This window comes from Haliotis cracherodii, unplaced genomic scaffold (genome assembly GCF_022045235.1).
Source record: "Haliotis cracherodii isolate W230 unplaced genomic scaffold, xgHalCrac1.p SCAF_6, whole genome shotgun sequence".
NCBI classification, from domain to species: Eukaryota; Metazoa; Mollusca; class Gastropoda; order Lepetellida; family Haliotidae; genus Haliotis; species Haliotis cracherodii.
In genome coordinates this window covers 11254018-11269702 of record NW_027266319.1, presented here as the reverse complement: position 1 = coordinate 11269702, position 15685 = coordinate 11254018, and the positions used below count along the sequence as shown (strand labels likewise).

At 41.2% G+C, this 15685-nt stretch overlaps 1 protein-coding gene across 1 annotated transcript; it reads right to left on the bottom strand.

The window, feature by feature from the left end:
- Nucleotides 1-1284: 1284 nt before the first annotated feature.
- LOC139445909 (uncharacterized) lies at nucleotides 1285-9741 on the bottom strand. The gene is made up of 4 exons (XM_071227167.1): nucleotides 9515-9741; nucleotides 7965-8121; nucleotides 6921-7015; nucleotides 1285-5367 (listed from the first exon to the last, which is right to left on the bottom strand). The coding sequence occupies exons 1-4, from the start codon at nucleotides 9544-9546 to the stop codon at nucleotides 4500-4502; spliced, it is 1152 nt and encodes a 383-aa protein (XP_071083268.1). The 5' UTR covers nucleotides 9547-9741; the 3' UTR covers nucleotides 1285-4499.
- Between the last annotated feature and the right edge of the window lie 5944 nt (nucleotides 9742-15685).

Genomic DNA, 15685 nt, shown 5'->3' with positions numbered 1-15685 from the left:
CTCTGTTGTCTCCAACACGTAAATACATTCCCTTTGTTGATTTCTGTCGTGTTTTTCTGCACGAAATGTATTGCCACACATCCTTTGAATATTGTAGTAACCACATCTGTGCATTTTGTAACCTGTAATTGTAGATATAGTTATTTAAATATGCCTACCGACAATGACAGAAAATAGTACTAATAGCGGTGATGCGGCCGTCAAACCAGCTGTTTCAATCAGAGGGGGTTTATTGTGATTTAATAGCCTCTGATTGACCAATCAAAATCGAGTGAATTCCAAATTCATGGTAGAATACTAAATGGTGTATATTACCAGATGGTGTATATTACCAAATGGTGTATATTACCAAATTGTGTATATTACCAGATGGTGCATATTACCAAATGGTGTATATTACCAAATGATTTCACCATGGTACATTCTGTTTCTCTTCCCTAATTTCAATTGACTTGTGTAAATCATGAGTGAGTGAGTTTGATTTTACGCCGCTTTGAGCAATATATTCCAGCAATATCACGGCGGGGGACACCAGAAATGTACCCTTGTCGTGAATCGAACCCCGGTCATCGGTGTGACGAGCGAACGCTTTAACCACTCGGCTACCCGACCGCCCCGTGTAAATCATGGCCTGATTTGTAATATTTATTCCCTTATTAAGATCATACATACCGCGAGTCTGTTACTGGCAACCACAAAGTGCTGCAATATCGCTTATGCCGTTTAAGCAATATTTACTCTCACTCTCTTTTTCTGGTACGTCTTAAAACACTAGTTTCATTGATTGCTTGAGTTTGTCAAGATCACAACATCCAAGGCATCAGAAAAGATTTCAAAACGTTTATGTTAGAAATGTCGAGGACTATTGTCTCATGCAATTCCATATTTGGACTTGTACCATATGTTCCCGGGTGTGGTTTTTTTCCAGAACAGTTGACTTGCCTTTGCATGTGTTTGTGATGGGTGCCCCTGGTGGGGCAGGATAAGCACACCTTTTCGCCAACACCTAGTACTATTACTATTTGATAGTGATTCTTGAACCAATGATCTAGATGTAGTCGGAACCATACAACCGACTCTGCTTTCGGCAGAGATTTCTATTGATATGGGAAGGGTTTTGTGATGCAGATCTTAGACGATTACCACTTTAGTGAAACCTACGAGCATGGGTATGGTGCCAGAATCATTAAAAGAGCAAATCTAGGATGCCACGGCGCCTCATGCTGCACACACATTCTACCACAACGGCTTGAATAACGAGGGGGATATACGTGTATATAACAGTTTATTTTCACTTTGTACACAACATCAAAGGTTAATTCACAATCAGAGTCTATCTGTACACGACTGATTCACGGCTAATCAAGACTTTGATGTCCAGGAAATATTTATTACAGTTATATGAAGACCTTTGGCTCTGACCAGAGTTTCGATTATAATACAAGGACGAACATATTTACAGGGAAAATACACAAATATGAAAGCATCGTTCAGACCCTTTGAAACTGGGCGCCTAGTAGAACAAACGAAGCAAAAGCAATGCAACTTAGTTTTGCCCTTTGTAAACAATCTGAGCAGTAGAAAAAAAGATGAGGTGAAATTGGGTTTAACGTCGCGTCCATGATTGCACTTATATAGCGACGTGCATGCACGTGTGTGCGTGTGTGTGTGTGTGGCTGCTTGTACTAGTCCGGACTAATGCCGATTTATAGTGCTAGCTCACTGAGATACCATGTTTAACATGAATACCCAACTCAGACAGAGTATACTGTCTCCGAGCCGACCAGTCCTTGTTTTAAGCCCTTTAATCCTGAGCGCCAGACAGGGTAACAACAAGTACCATCTTTTAACGTCTTTTGGTATGACGCGGCCGGGACCGATCGAACCCCGGACCTTATGCTCTCCGGGCGGACGCTCTACCACAAGACCACGGAGGCGGTCAGTAGAAAAACAAAAAACAAAATAAACATTTTGGAGAGTATGAGAAGGTCAGGGCAGTGTCAAACCGTTGTTCTATACAAGTTAAAAATCTATGCTTGAGAATGATACTGTGTTAAGTACATATGTATAGGAAAAACCAATCTTATAAAAACCGGATCTTAGTTCTCGTCGCCGCTAAACAAAGATCTGAGGACAGCCCACTTCGAGTCACGTCATCCGACCAATCAGAGCGTCACTTACCAGATCAGTTAAGTGACAATCGGAATGCGTTTTCTGATCATGCAGCCTCGTAAAAATTAACACGGGGTATTCCGAACGATGGTTTTGGGCAGTACGACTGAATCCGTCAAAATAATCGTCTATCATCAATGGGTTAAACATTGAACGAAACAGACTTTGCATGGCACGTGGGATGTACTGGCATACAATCTAGATCATCTAATAAACATTCCAGAGTGTTCTTTTGTTCAGTTTTCACACTGTAAGTACAGAAAAATTGTCAAAATATTTTTCAAAGCGTAGTCGTCAGTTTTAAATCAGTGCCGTATAGCTCGAGTAAGCTGCTCTCTGACTGGCTAATCTCGACTCTCATTTCATTGGTCGGACAAAGTTCGCGTTTTGACGAGGCCTGTAATGGGGTGTCCTCAGATCTTTGTTTTACAGAGGCGAAAACTAAAAACTGATTTTAATGTGATTGGGGAAAAACCATCTCAAAGTATATACATTTCTTCTTAATTCAATCTTATTTTGGGGTTATGTCAACAAGCAGGAAATTTAAAATATATTAAAGCATATATGTGTCATTAAAAAATTGATGTTTCAATTCATTATGTATACATTAATTCAACGTTCAAATATAAAAATTGTTAAAACTAAATATGCAACTATGTACATTATATAACAAATAAAAAGTAAAATGCTTTAAATATCAAAACAGCATATAGTAGCAGGGTCTTGTTCATCTACAAAGATATAGGTTTTACTTCGATAAAAAATCCCGAGACGTTTCAAATAAAACAATGTAATGAAATAGGAGTCTTTGGTATCGTATTCCAATATTATATTCAGATTATTTTATTTTCATTCTAAGGATCTTTTTTGTTTACAGATTGCAGCCTCGCAGTTACCGTTTCCGTTGTCGAAACTGAAGGAAGGTCCTTCAAGATGTGGCATGGCTGCCACAGCGTAACATCTAACCATGCTGAGTTTACTACCGCCGGCCGTGTGTGATATATGTCACAGGAAACGGCATATAGTTTGAGGGACATGTCAAGTGTATGTCCATGTCGTATAGCCATCTCGTGATATAGCTCTCTATGAAACAAGGAAATATTTACATGTGCTATTATTACACATTTTCCTGAGAAATATCACTTGACTTTCAATTGAAACTAAATTAAAATTAAAACAAATATATGGATCATACATGAACTGCGTATTAAATCCAGTCCCAATAGTATCCTACGTCATCAACTGATCACACGTTTTCCGGGATGAGTGAATGTCAATAATGAATCAGTTTTAGAAAACCAAATTGCAAACATTAGTGTTATACAAACCGCCTATTGTAACCGTAATCGTTCTTCTAAGAATATCCCTGCAAAAATATTTTCAATCGAGACATAAAATACCCATAATTCATGAACTTAAATTAATAATCCTGAAAATGTCTGCCAACAGTATTGAATTATTAGAACATCTCAGGCCTCCATCTGAGGTTCCCCGACGGTCGATGGGCATCTAAGGTAGTACAGTAAACTACGGTTATAACGAACACGCTTATAACGAACTAACGGATATAACGAACTAAATTTTTAGTCCCGACAATATGCTGTAGTTATACTGTATATATGCTTATAACGAATTACGGTTATAACGAACTAAAATTAGTAGTCCCTTTGAGTTCGTTATAACCGTAGTTTACTGTAATACGTATTATGCTGCATCCATGGCTATCTTCTCCACACACCAAACCATCTTTTACAAAAAAACGATCGAAAACATGTTAAAAATAGTTGATTGAAGTATAAATTAAATGTATCAATCCGTTGAGCTATATAAACATAATCTGGACATTCAGTTAGATACATTGTGAGGCTCTAATGGACCTATAGACGTAGAGTAACGTATAATATACGGGTCAGAAATGTACACAATTGAGCAGTTATTGTCCTGTGAAGTTTCCATACGAATGAAAATATCTGAATCTTCTGGAAATATTCCTCAATTCTGTTGGTTCAGCAGTGATAAATGTCCACCAAAACAGCCAATCCATCATTCTGTCTTGGGCATAGTTTCTCTAGTGTCTCACCAGAACTCGGAACATGGTCAAGCTGACGTCCCACATTCTGTATCGTCATTGGTTTCCAAGGAAAGCGATTCTGATAAAAGTATCACTTACTGTAGGGTAACGATGTATCATACAAATGTTACCCTCTATCACGCCCAGTCCAATGCCATGTTCTGATCATACGTTCTCATAAATGCATTCAACTGAGATGCGACAGCAAGCGCATGCCTTCAAGCACTAGTCTATAGAAGATGGAGCGTCTATGGACCTAGTCATCCTCATCTAATTCCCTCGCATCTCTGCAGGAACTGTACATGGAATTCACTCCATTCCATGGACCGTCGCCTCGTCCCCTCTTCTTATCTTGATACGGCGGGAACAGCACTGCTGGGGGAGGGTTCCCGCTCTGGTTGCTCAGCTTGATGATCACGTTCTTCATCTTGGCAGTGATGCCAGGAACTATATGGAGAGGCAGAACCCATGTTGTTTCTCCTTCAGTATTCTGGTAGAAGAGACAGCCGTACGAGGCGGAGTCGTTGCTCTTGTGCAGAGTCCATCCTTGGGGGAGTTGTGAATCACTAATGGGCACACCACATTCACAGAGTTCTGTATCCATCAATCCATCCCGGAGTTCGTCGAACCTGTTTTTGTCCACATCCCTCGGGGACGAGTAGTACAGGCCTGGGTTGCTTCCTGACCCTGGAGGAGGGGGGCAGGGGGGTCGGTTCTCACTGTTGGACTTTGGTGGTTTGGGCAGGGGGCGTGTTGCATTGCTTGCCGACCGTCTCCTTCCTCCCAGAGTTCGAGATTGCTTAGGACCATCCACGAAATCGAACTGGGGGGTCAGCTTTCCAGCATCGGGTGTTTTAGGAGGGCTGTTGTCAGAGTACCGTCTCAATGTGTTAGGCATTCCGCCTTTCAGGGGTACATAGGCCTCCTTGGATTCAGCTCCGTGGATGATTGGGTGGATGAGTCTGACGTTATCTATCTGCTCCAGGTTCCTGATCCTCTGACTGCTGTAGTTTTTGCACAGATCGTTGAAGGAGTTGAATTTGACCTGTTCCACGATGTAGTATTTCAAGGTTGGATTTCGTTCAATCACCACGTTGACATGCCGGACAGAGCTTGCATCGATGCTGGTGGCGAGAAACAAAGGATTATGAGAATAAGAAGTAAAACATTTAGAAGATAAATCTGTAAGCTCTCTAATACATATACTACATTTGTAACACAAAGGTTGAGGAATCATGAATACTTGTGGGTACGTATTGTTGTTGTGAATAAAATATTGTATGATCCCCAACCCTGTCTGTCAGTCTAGTTACCTAAATGCTTTAGTCGAATGTATTATGGCAAAGTGTGAACCACATGAACACACACAAAACTGAAAACGTATACCAAACATTAAACAGCAGCGATATATCCATAGGACAGCGATATATTCATAGCACATGGATATATCCATAGGACAGCGATATATCCATAGGACAGCGATATATCCATATGACAGCGATATATCCATAGGACAGGGATATATCCATAGGACAGCGATATATCCATAGGACAGCGATATATCCATAGGACAGCCATTATATTCATAGGACAGGTATATATCCATAGGACAGCGATATATCCGTAGGACAGCCGCGGGTTACAGCAAATATTTTTTGGGAAATAGGGTCGTATCGAAAGCCCCTAGATGAATCCCTTGAAATAGATGAAACTGCCAGTTTCTAGTATGAAGTCACAAAGGTAATACCTTAACGATCTCAAATTTGTAAATGGAACATGAGGAAATATTCTGCGCACACTTAGGCCAGCTTAAATGTATTCGCGTAGACTTTTCTTTGTCTGTATTGAGATTGCTGCCATGGGTCTGCTCTTACGCAGATTAGGGGTTGTCGACATTGGTCTTGAAGTGTAAATGGTTACTGATAGGCAGTAAAAATCATCGAAAATTGGGATTTTTATTATACCTTCAAATGGCTATAAATTCATGAGCATCGATCTACGCAATTGAGATACGATGACATGCATGAACAAAGTCAGCGAGCCTGACCACCTGATCCCGTTAGTTGCCTTTAACGACAAGTATGGGTGGCTGAAGATAAAATTTAACCTTCAATTGTACAAAATTAGCGATGTTAAGGAAACTTTGTGACAAATGCCACAGCATATATTTGCTAAAGCAACATACATGTATTTAAATCAGCTTTTAAAGAGAAACTATAAATTGCCACTAGAAACAGACCCGTGATGATCCGGGATAGAATAGTTCTTCAACAACCCTATGCTTGCCGTATGAGGCGACTATGCTTGTCGTAGGAGGTGACTAACGGGATCGGGTGGTCAGGCTCGCTGACTTGGTTGATGCATGTCATTGTATCCCAATTGTGTGGATCGATGCTCATGATATATATCCCTGGATCGTCTGGTCCAGACTCGATTATTTACAGACCGCCGTCATATAGCTGGAATATTGCTGAGTGCGGCGTTAAACAACAAACCAACCAACCACTAGAAACAGTTTGTGGTCTTAACAGGCACAACCAACTTTGTAACAGACAATGCGCGTGGAAGTAGAAGACGAGGCCCATGGAAAATCTGAGACGCATTGCAACAGAAACTGCAACAATAACTATTTGACACAACTATTTGCACATAGAAACACGCTTTAACCTTAACCGACCTGACTGAGAGCGACAAGTAGTTATCTCCCTTCGAGCTTAGCCGTAAAAGGTAATAGCCTGGCCCCTGTGCGTGTTCCTCAACGTATCTCTGTGCCTGAAAGAAAATATATAAATATTGAATTTTAGTATTTTGTAAATAAAAACAACATAACATCCATGTTTTCATGACATTGTTCTGGTTCATTTGAAAAAAATGCACACGTTTAACCTCATATTTTTGTGTTAAGGGGCGGTTGGGTAGCCTAGCGGTTAAAGCGTTCGCTCGTCACGCCGAAGACCCAGGTTCGATTCCCCACATGGGTAGAATTTGTTAAGCCCATTTATGGTGTCCCCCGCCGTGATATTGCAGGAATATTGCTAAAAGCGGCGTAAAACCATACTCACTCACTATGTCTGTGTTACAACCCCCGTGGGTATTCCAGGTTAAGAGTGTTCGTCAGTAACATGTTCGACGTAAGAGGAGACAAAATGATTTTGTTTGTTTGTTTGTTTGTCCGCAATATTCCATCTATGTGACGGTAGTCTGTCAATAATCTAGTCTGGATCAGAAAATCCAGTGATTGACATCATGAGCATCGATCTACGCAACAGGGACACGAAGACATGCATCAACCAAGTCAACGAGCCTGACCACCGATACCTGTTTGTTTGTTGATTGACGCCGCACTCAGCAATATTCCAGCAAAATGACGGCGGTCTGTGAATTATCGAGTCTGGACCAGACAATCCAGTGATTGACATCATGAGCATCGATCTACGCAATTGAGATACGATGACATGCATTCACCGATACCTGATTATCGTCTGAAGATCAGTTCTCACTCGGATCATCACGGGTGCGACTTACTGGATAAGGCTCGATGACATGGTTCATTTGGAGCCATCGTTTCCGACGTCGCGGTACGTTGTTCATAATACCAATCACTGGTTTGTCAGGTCCCGACTCGCTTATATTACAGGCCGTCTCAGATAACTGGAATATAAGTGAGTGCGGAGGGGGGCGTTAAACTAAAAACAAAAAAACTTCTATGTTATGAACTTACGACTTTGCTGTCACCGAATTTAGCATAGAAGTACGGCAGGGCTTTGATCTCATCGGGAACATTCTGAACGCGAGCAGCTCGCAGCTGGTTCTCCGGTAAGCCAAGTTCCCGAGCCATGCTGAGGCCTTGATAGAGTGCTCCAGACTGGCGGTTGGCGCTAGAAATAAGCAAATAAGGAAATCTTAATAAACGTTTGTTTGTTTCTTTGTTTCTTTGTTGTTAACGCCGCACTCAGCAATATTCCAGCTATATGAAGGTGGTCTGTAAATAATAGTCTGGACCAGACAATCCAGTGATGGACATCATGAGCATCGATCCACGCAATTGGGATACGATGACATGCATCTAGCAAGTCAGCGAGTCTGACAACCCGATCCCGTTAGTCGCCTCTTACGAGAAGCATAGTCGCCTTTTACGGCAAGCATGGGTTGCTGAAGACCTATTAATTAAATATGCTTACGTTAAACATTTACATGTACAACGTAACCGTCATGAATTGGTATGTTATTTACCTTGTTCCCTCTCATTAGACATAAAACATTAATTAAAAAACAGAAATAATGTATGATGAAACAATAATCCCAGCTCATCATTAAAAAGACCCGACCGTAGCCTCAAGAAAGCCTAATGCTGCAACTTTGGGAGCATAATTATACTTTTTATATCGAAATTTCGAGTATTTATCTCGTTATTTCAATTATTAAAATATTTTTCCGATAACTTTCTCCTAATTTCTATTATTTTATCGAAAAATCTATTTTCAGAAATATAATTAGAAACAGAAACATAGTTGAAAATACGAGAAAATAATCGAAATTACGAGAAAATAAGCGCAGTAACGAGAAGAAATTCGAAATTGTTTTTAAAAAATTGAAATAACGAGAAAATAATCAAATTTCAATTAAAAAATGTAATTATGCCATTAAAGTGTCACCATTAGGCTTTCGTACTCTAGCCTGGGGTGAACACAGCATGACCCACACGGGCAAGGAACACAATCAAATACATAACGGAGAATTTATGGATGTCATCCATGAATTCTCTTCCTTATGTGTATCACTTCTAAATGCCTTCCAAAGACAAGTATATAACGGTGGTCACAGCAAGTGTCCGACTGTCCGGCCTTTTCCCTTCAATTAAGCCATACTTGGTGCCAGAGTCCAACACTTACAATGTAAGAACAGAAAGTAGAACATAGCTTTTGAAAAGTTGACATTTATCAAACATATTCATATGATTGCCAACCATATGTACATTCCAGTCTACATGTCGGTTCGTTCGGTTCTAAATTCAATTTATGTAAGATAACGAGTTAAAAAGGGTATGTTTATCTTCTAAGTACCGGTATAGAATGAGCAGAACATGATATTCGTTATAACGCTGCTTTCAGCGTTATGTCGGAGAAAAGCCAAAAGTGACGATGGACGTAAATATTACTGAACGGAAAAATTAGTATGGAGTATCACGGGATACTTCTCTACACTAATTATTTATGTTATCGGGATTTAGCAACTTCAAAAAAGTTAACAATTAAGTTAAAAAGCAAATACCTTCGTCTCGCCGCGTTCCCAACCATCGTCATTTTTCCGGTCCTGGTGGAAGAAATTCAAGTCACAACTCTAACGATATGTCTTCCTCTGTTCCTCGGGTAGAGCGTACTTCTTACACTATAGATATATTCTTAAAAGATTTAGAACCAAGTATTCGACAACGGACCGTAGTCTATCCTACGCCTCAGCGATCCCCAGGTCTCGAAAGTCCACGCGGCTTCTCGACTGGCTAATGTGCACTGCACTGCTGTAGCGATTATTAATATGTCCCATCTGTGTTATGACACGGGTATGAAAGCACAGATATGAAACCGTCCCTTTACATGAAAAACAAACTTCCTCGTCAGCTTGGCGGCAGAAAAGGCAATTTCCTCATTTAATAGAGCACTTAGTTTATCTTAATTCGAGGTTCTTTGCAACATACTTGTAAAAAAACCCACTGAAGTTGCTGGTGTCTGAGTATAAAGAAGTGACTCAGTGTTGTTTTACGCCGCTTTCAGCAACATTCCAGCAATATCACGGCGGGGTACACCAGAAATGAGCTTCACACATTGTACCCATGTCGGGAATCGAACCCGGGTCTTCGGCGTGACGAGCGAACTAGGCTACCCCACCGCCCCAAATATACAGAAAGACTAGACCCGGGCATGTCATTTATGGTAAGTTTGAAGTTCCTCAAAAACTATTTTGTTTGTTTGTTTGGTGTTTAACGCCACGCTCAGCACTATTACAGCTATATGACGGTTGTCTGTAAATAATCGAGCCTGGACCAGACAATCCAGTGACTGACTTCATGAGCATCGATCCACGCAATTGGATTCGATAATATGCATTAACCAAGTCAGCGAGCCTGACCAGTCGATGCCGTTAGTCGCCTCTTACGACAAGCATAGTCGTCTCTTACAGCAAGCATGGGTCTACTCAGGACCTTCACGGCCCAGTCGTCTAAGGCGCCGCGATTCGCGAGTTGCGTCCCTTGGGCACGCCAGAAACCTATGATTGTGGGATCGAATCCCGGTTCGCCCCGATTATGTTTTAGGTTTGTCAGCACCATACCCATGCTCGTGGGTTTCACCGAAGTGATAAACGTCTTGGACCTGCATCACTTCGGGCTTTCCTCCCACATTAAGCTGACACGCCGCGATATAACTGGAACACTGTAAAAAGCGTCGTTAAACCCAACTCACTCACTCACTCAACCAATCAGCTGCTTATCATATTTATTTTACGGAGAATATATCTCTTAAACATTTACCCCTCCGTGAAACCAACGACCATCTTTTTTTGCTGACAAAGCAAGGGATCATAATCTGATATTCGAAAACACGTTCAGCCGATCCTGGCACGACAAAGGGGCGCAAATTTGCAGAGCGAATTGTGGTGCCTTAGATCACGGGATCACGTGTGCCCAGATTCGCGCCTTTATATGGTGACGTCATCGAGTGTTGGTTTTCAAAGTTGCATTTTACTAAACAAACTTGTCACGAAAGTGCAATGTTCTCAATGTGGACAAAAGTCCGAAGACAGCTAATGAGTGAGTGAATGTATTTTTATGCACAATCAGAAATATTTTCTAGTTGTATCGCGGTGGTCCGTGTCGGGACTGGGACAGGAAAACCAGTGGTTGAATGCATGAGCATCAAGCCACGCCGTCGGGGTACGATGACACCCAATCAGGCACACCCATGTTAATATGGAACGTCAACGACTGAGAATAACCAGTCTCGATTATCCGCCTAAACTAATTCCAGGCAACAACAAAAAAGGTGAAAAACTTATGAGTGAGTGAGTGAGTGAGTGAGTGAGTTGTGTTTAACGCCGCTTTTAACAGTATTACAGTTATATCACGGCGTGTCAGCTTAATGTGGGAGGAAAAGTGATGCAGGTCAATCACACAACTTGCATAAACGTGTAAGTGTTTGTTTGTTACTTGACACCGGATCATCATTGTGTTAGTGAGAGTGATATCTTACTAGGAATCCCTGCCGTAAAAGGTGTGTATGCTTGTCGTAAGAGGCGACTAACGGGATCGGGTGGTCAGGCTCGCTGACTTGGTTGACGCATGTCATCGTATCCCAATTGCGTGGATCGTACTCATGATATCAATCACTGGATTGTCTGGTCCAGACTCGATTATTTACAGACCACCGTCATATAGCTGGAATATTGCTGATTGCGGCGTTAAACAACAAACAAACAAACAAAAACCAGGAATCCCGACAGAGGGCAGAGAGAGAGGCAGGGTCGACGGCTTCTTATTCAGAACCAGATTTTTATCAATGAGTAGATTCCCGAAACCAATTGCTACCATGCAGCGTCCCTTGTGTGTGAGATCCTGGTAGAGGGTGGGGTGGAGATCGTGCAGGGCTGTGAAGACCTGTGTCCCTTAGGCACGCCTGAAACCTAGAGTCGAAGGTTCCCGGTTCGTTCTGATTAGGTTTCTAGGGTTGTCAGCACCATACCTGTGTTCGCGGGTTTCAACAAGTGGTAAACGTACCGGAGAAACGCCGAGAAATGCCGTGATAAAACGTGAATACTGTTCAACGCGACATTAAACCCAACTCACTCACTCACTCCTTGTTGGTGTCATTAGTCGCCTTGTCTCAAACTCTGACTCTAGTTAGTGGTAGCACAAACAAACGTATTTCCTCTAATAGAGTGAGTGAGTGAGTATGGTATTACGCCGCTTTTAGCAATATTCCAGCAATATCACGGCGGGGGACACCAAAAATGGGCTTCACAGATTGTACCCATGTCGGGAATCGAACCCTGGTCTTCGGCGTGACGAGCAAACGCTTTAACCACTAGGCTACCCGACTGCACCTCCTCTAACAGAAGCCGAGTCAATTGTTCAGTGCAAAAAATAGAAGCCGGTCCTCTTATAGACGCCGGGTCGAGAATTGATGGAAATATATCTACGGATATCGACGAATACAAAATATTTCCATTTCGTGACGATTCGGGACATTCGTGGTCATAGTGAAATGGGGGTATTAATAGATGCCGGGCCTCCAGTAGACGCCGGGCCTCTAATTGACGCCGGGTCAAAGGCTTGTCCGAAATAAATAGAAGCCCGGGCGTCTAATAGAGGAAATACGGCAGTCTGTCTTACAGTCCCTGATTTTAGGTTCCCTTCAGCCAAGCCCTGTCTATAAACTGTAGCTTAAATTGAAGCAAGTCTAGATCTTCCACAGGTTCAGGAATCTGAACGTCCCATCTCACTGGCCTCCTTTTAAATTTAAATGGAGTTGTTTCTTTCTATCAAAATTATATATTCAGAAACTAACCTAACCTTCCAGTTTACGGTCGACCTTATGGCTTCGGGGATGTCACAAACGTGAAACTCAATACAATATGAAGAACATCCACAATGAGAAGGCTGTGTGTTGCAATACCCACTAGCCACGACAAATTATCTATAGTTACATGAAAACATCGGGTGTTCTTTTACTTTTTTTGTGTAGTACATATAAGTTTGCAAAAAAACATGACAGACAAAGCATCGTGACATCTACTCACGTTTACTGTTGGTTAGGGTGAGCTCAAATTGAATAGCAGTACGTGACAAACTAGTAAGCTTTTTCAGTCGATGTACGTATTACCGGTAAAGTCATAGTCAAAACGGAATTGGTGTCATGGATGAATAATATCAAGCCTGGTGTGTCTAGACATTGATGTGGAGACTTTGGACAGGGTGGGGGTGGGGGGATGAGTGAGTGAATGAGTGAGGTCATACTGTAGTCATTCATTAAGTCACTGAAGTATTTCAACGAACATTACAGACACAGGGTAAATTCACGATATTCGGCGTGGAGGGGACTAGGATTGTATCGAAAAAGAACTAATTGTCTCAGATAATGCTTGAAAAAAAATAACATATAAAACATATAAAAATAATAAGATCATCCACAAATAAATATATTGCTGCGAGATGTTTTCTTTTCTGAAAACAAATATTTAGGCTCATGGTTTCAATTAAACAATATCGTTTTTTTCAGCTAGAGTTGAAAAAAGGTATTTAGTTTCCATACAAAATCCCAGCCAAATAGCACAAATACCAAATTGTCGATCCCTAACGGTTTATGTAAGCCATTCATTTTGATTTATGATACATATAGTTCTATAAGTGACAATACTTAAGTCATAGTTATCCATCTCTTGTAAATGTGCCATTGGTTAATGTCATGCAGCTGGTGAATGTGTGAGTTATTATTTAACGTCGCATTGGCAATTTATCTGAAGCGACTAAACTAATTTATGAATAAGAAAAGCATATAAGCTTTACACAAAAAATAGTATTTTGCATCAAATGTATAACACAACTTAAACTTCTTCTGTAATCTCAGTTGATTCATGTCAGCACCACGCTGAAGATAACTTAGGACAAGCAATTATTGGTTCAAACATATGAAACATACACCAGTAACTATAATACTTTGAGGTTATTATATAGCAGATGTCATAGCACACCCCTTATCAACCCGAGACCCCCATATCACCCTCGGGCTGATATGGGGTCTTATATGAAAACTGCTATACAATAACCATTTTTATCATATTCTATAACATCAAATTGTAAAATGAATGCAGTTCTTTTACATTTTGACAATGTCAAGGGAAAGCAGAGCAGACCACGCACTAAGGGACGTAACTCCAATATCTTACCATCCGGGCTGTTACCGATGGCCCATTCAAAATGCATTGTTTGTTTGTTGTTTAATGCCGCACTCAGCAATATTACAGCTATATGACGGTGGTCAGGGAGCCTGACCACTCGATCCAGTTAATGGCCTCTTACGACAAGCATAGTCGCCTTTTCAAAATGCATTGATAAGCCATACAACCCGGTAAGGGGTGTAATGCTGGTCTGATGAACATAAGCACCACAGATTAGCATAAGCACACGGGATGAGTGAGTGAGTGAGTTGGGTTTAACGCCGCTTTTAACAATTTTCTAGTTATATCGCGGCGTGTCAGCTTAATGTGGGAGGAAAGACCGAAGTGATGCAGGTCTCAGACGTTTACCACTTCGGTGAAACCTAGAAACATAATCGGGGCTAATCGGGATTCGAACCTACAATCAAAGGTTTCTGGCGTGCCCAAGGGACGCAACTCTGCACAATCGCGGCGCCTTAGACGACTGGGCCACCCGTGCCTCCCACATGGGATGAAATGAGCAACTCAGATGAACATACACATCACGTGACCATAAACACTTGGTATAAACAAAATCACCTCGGAGGAACATGGGCACCTCGGATAAACATAAGTACAACAGATTAACATAAGTACACACAGATTAACATAAGCACATCCGATGAATACAGCACCTCGGATGAACATACACATCTCACAGATGACCACAAGTACCCAGATGAACATAAGTTTCTTAAATGAAAAAACTTACTTCAAACATGACCAATAGCACCTCGGATAAACAGACACACCTCAATCGAAATACTTTAATGAATAGCGATGTGATGGAGAGTGATATGTGATATTTCTAATCACGGACTTTCAAATTAATTTAAGTACGAGGGGCGTTCAATAAGTTTTGCAACTTCAGTAGGAGGCCAAGCCGCAGAGTTAAACACAGTTAAATCACCCACCCTACAGCCCAGACTTAGCACCAAGTGACTATTTCCTGTTCTGGCAAATGAAATCTGCCCTACGTGGAAGACGCTTCCAGGATGACGAGGACATAAAGGCTGCCACATAGGCGTGGTTAGAGGGCCAATCTGAGGATTTCTATAAAAGTGGTATTAAAAGCATGAAGGACAAATGGAATAAGTGTGTTGAGGTGAATGGAGATTATATTTAAAAATAAAAGTACAAAAGATATTCTGCGACTTGGTCTTATACTGAAGTTGCAAAACTTATTGAACGCCCCTCGTAAGTGTAAGGTGCATTATCTCTACGTCTTGTCACGTCAGTAAAGAGTACTGGTTGGAGTAGAAAGTGAATTTGAATGCAGATTATAAAAAGTAAAGAGGGCAAACTTTTTGAATGTTCCAATAAGTATTGAATAAATCAAGCAACACAATAGTAAAAAATTCCTGCCCTGCCATCCTTGGTATGATCAGTAAATAAGAACCGAGGTCCATTTGTTCGATCACTTTACTTGAGAGAAACAGTGTGAAATGGCGATAACTAAACAAGTTTTTTGGGTTG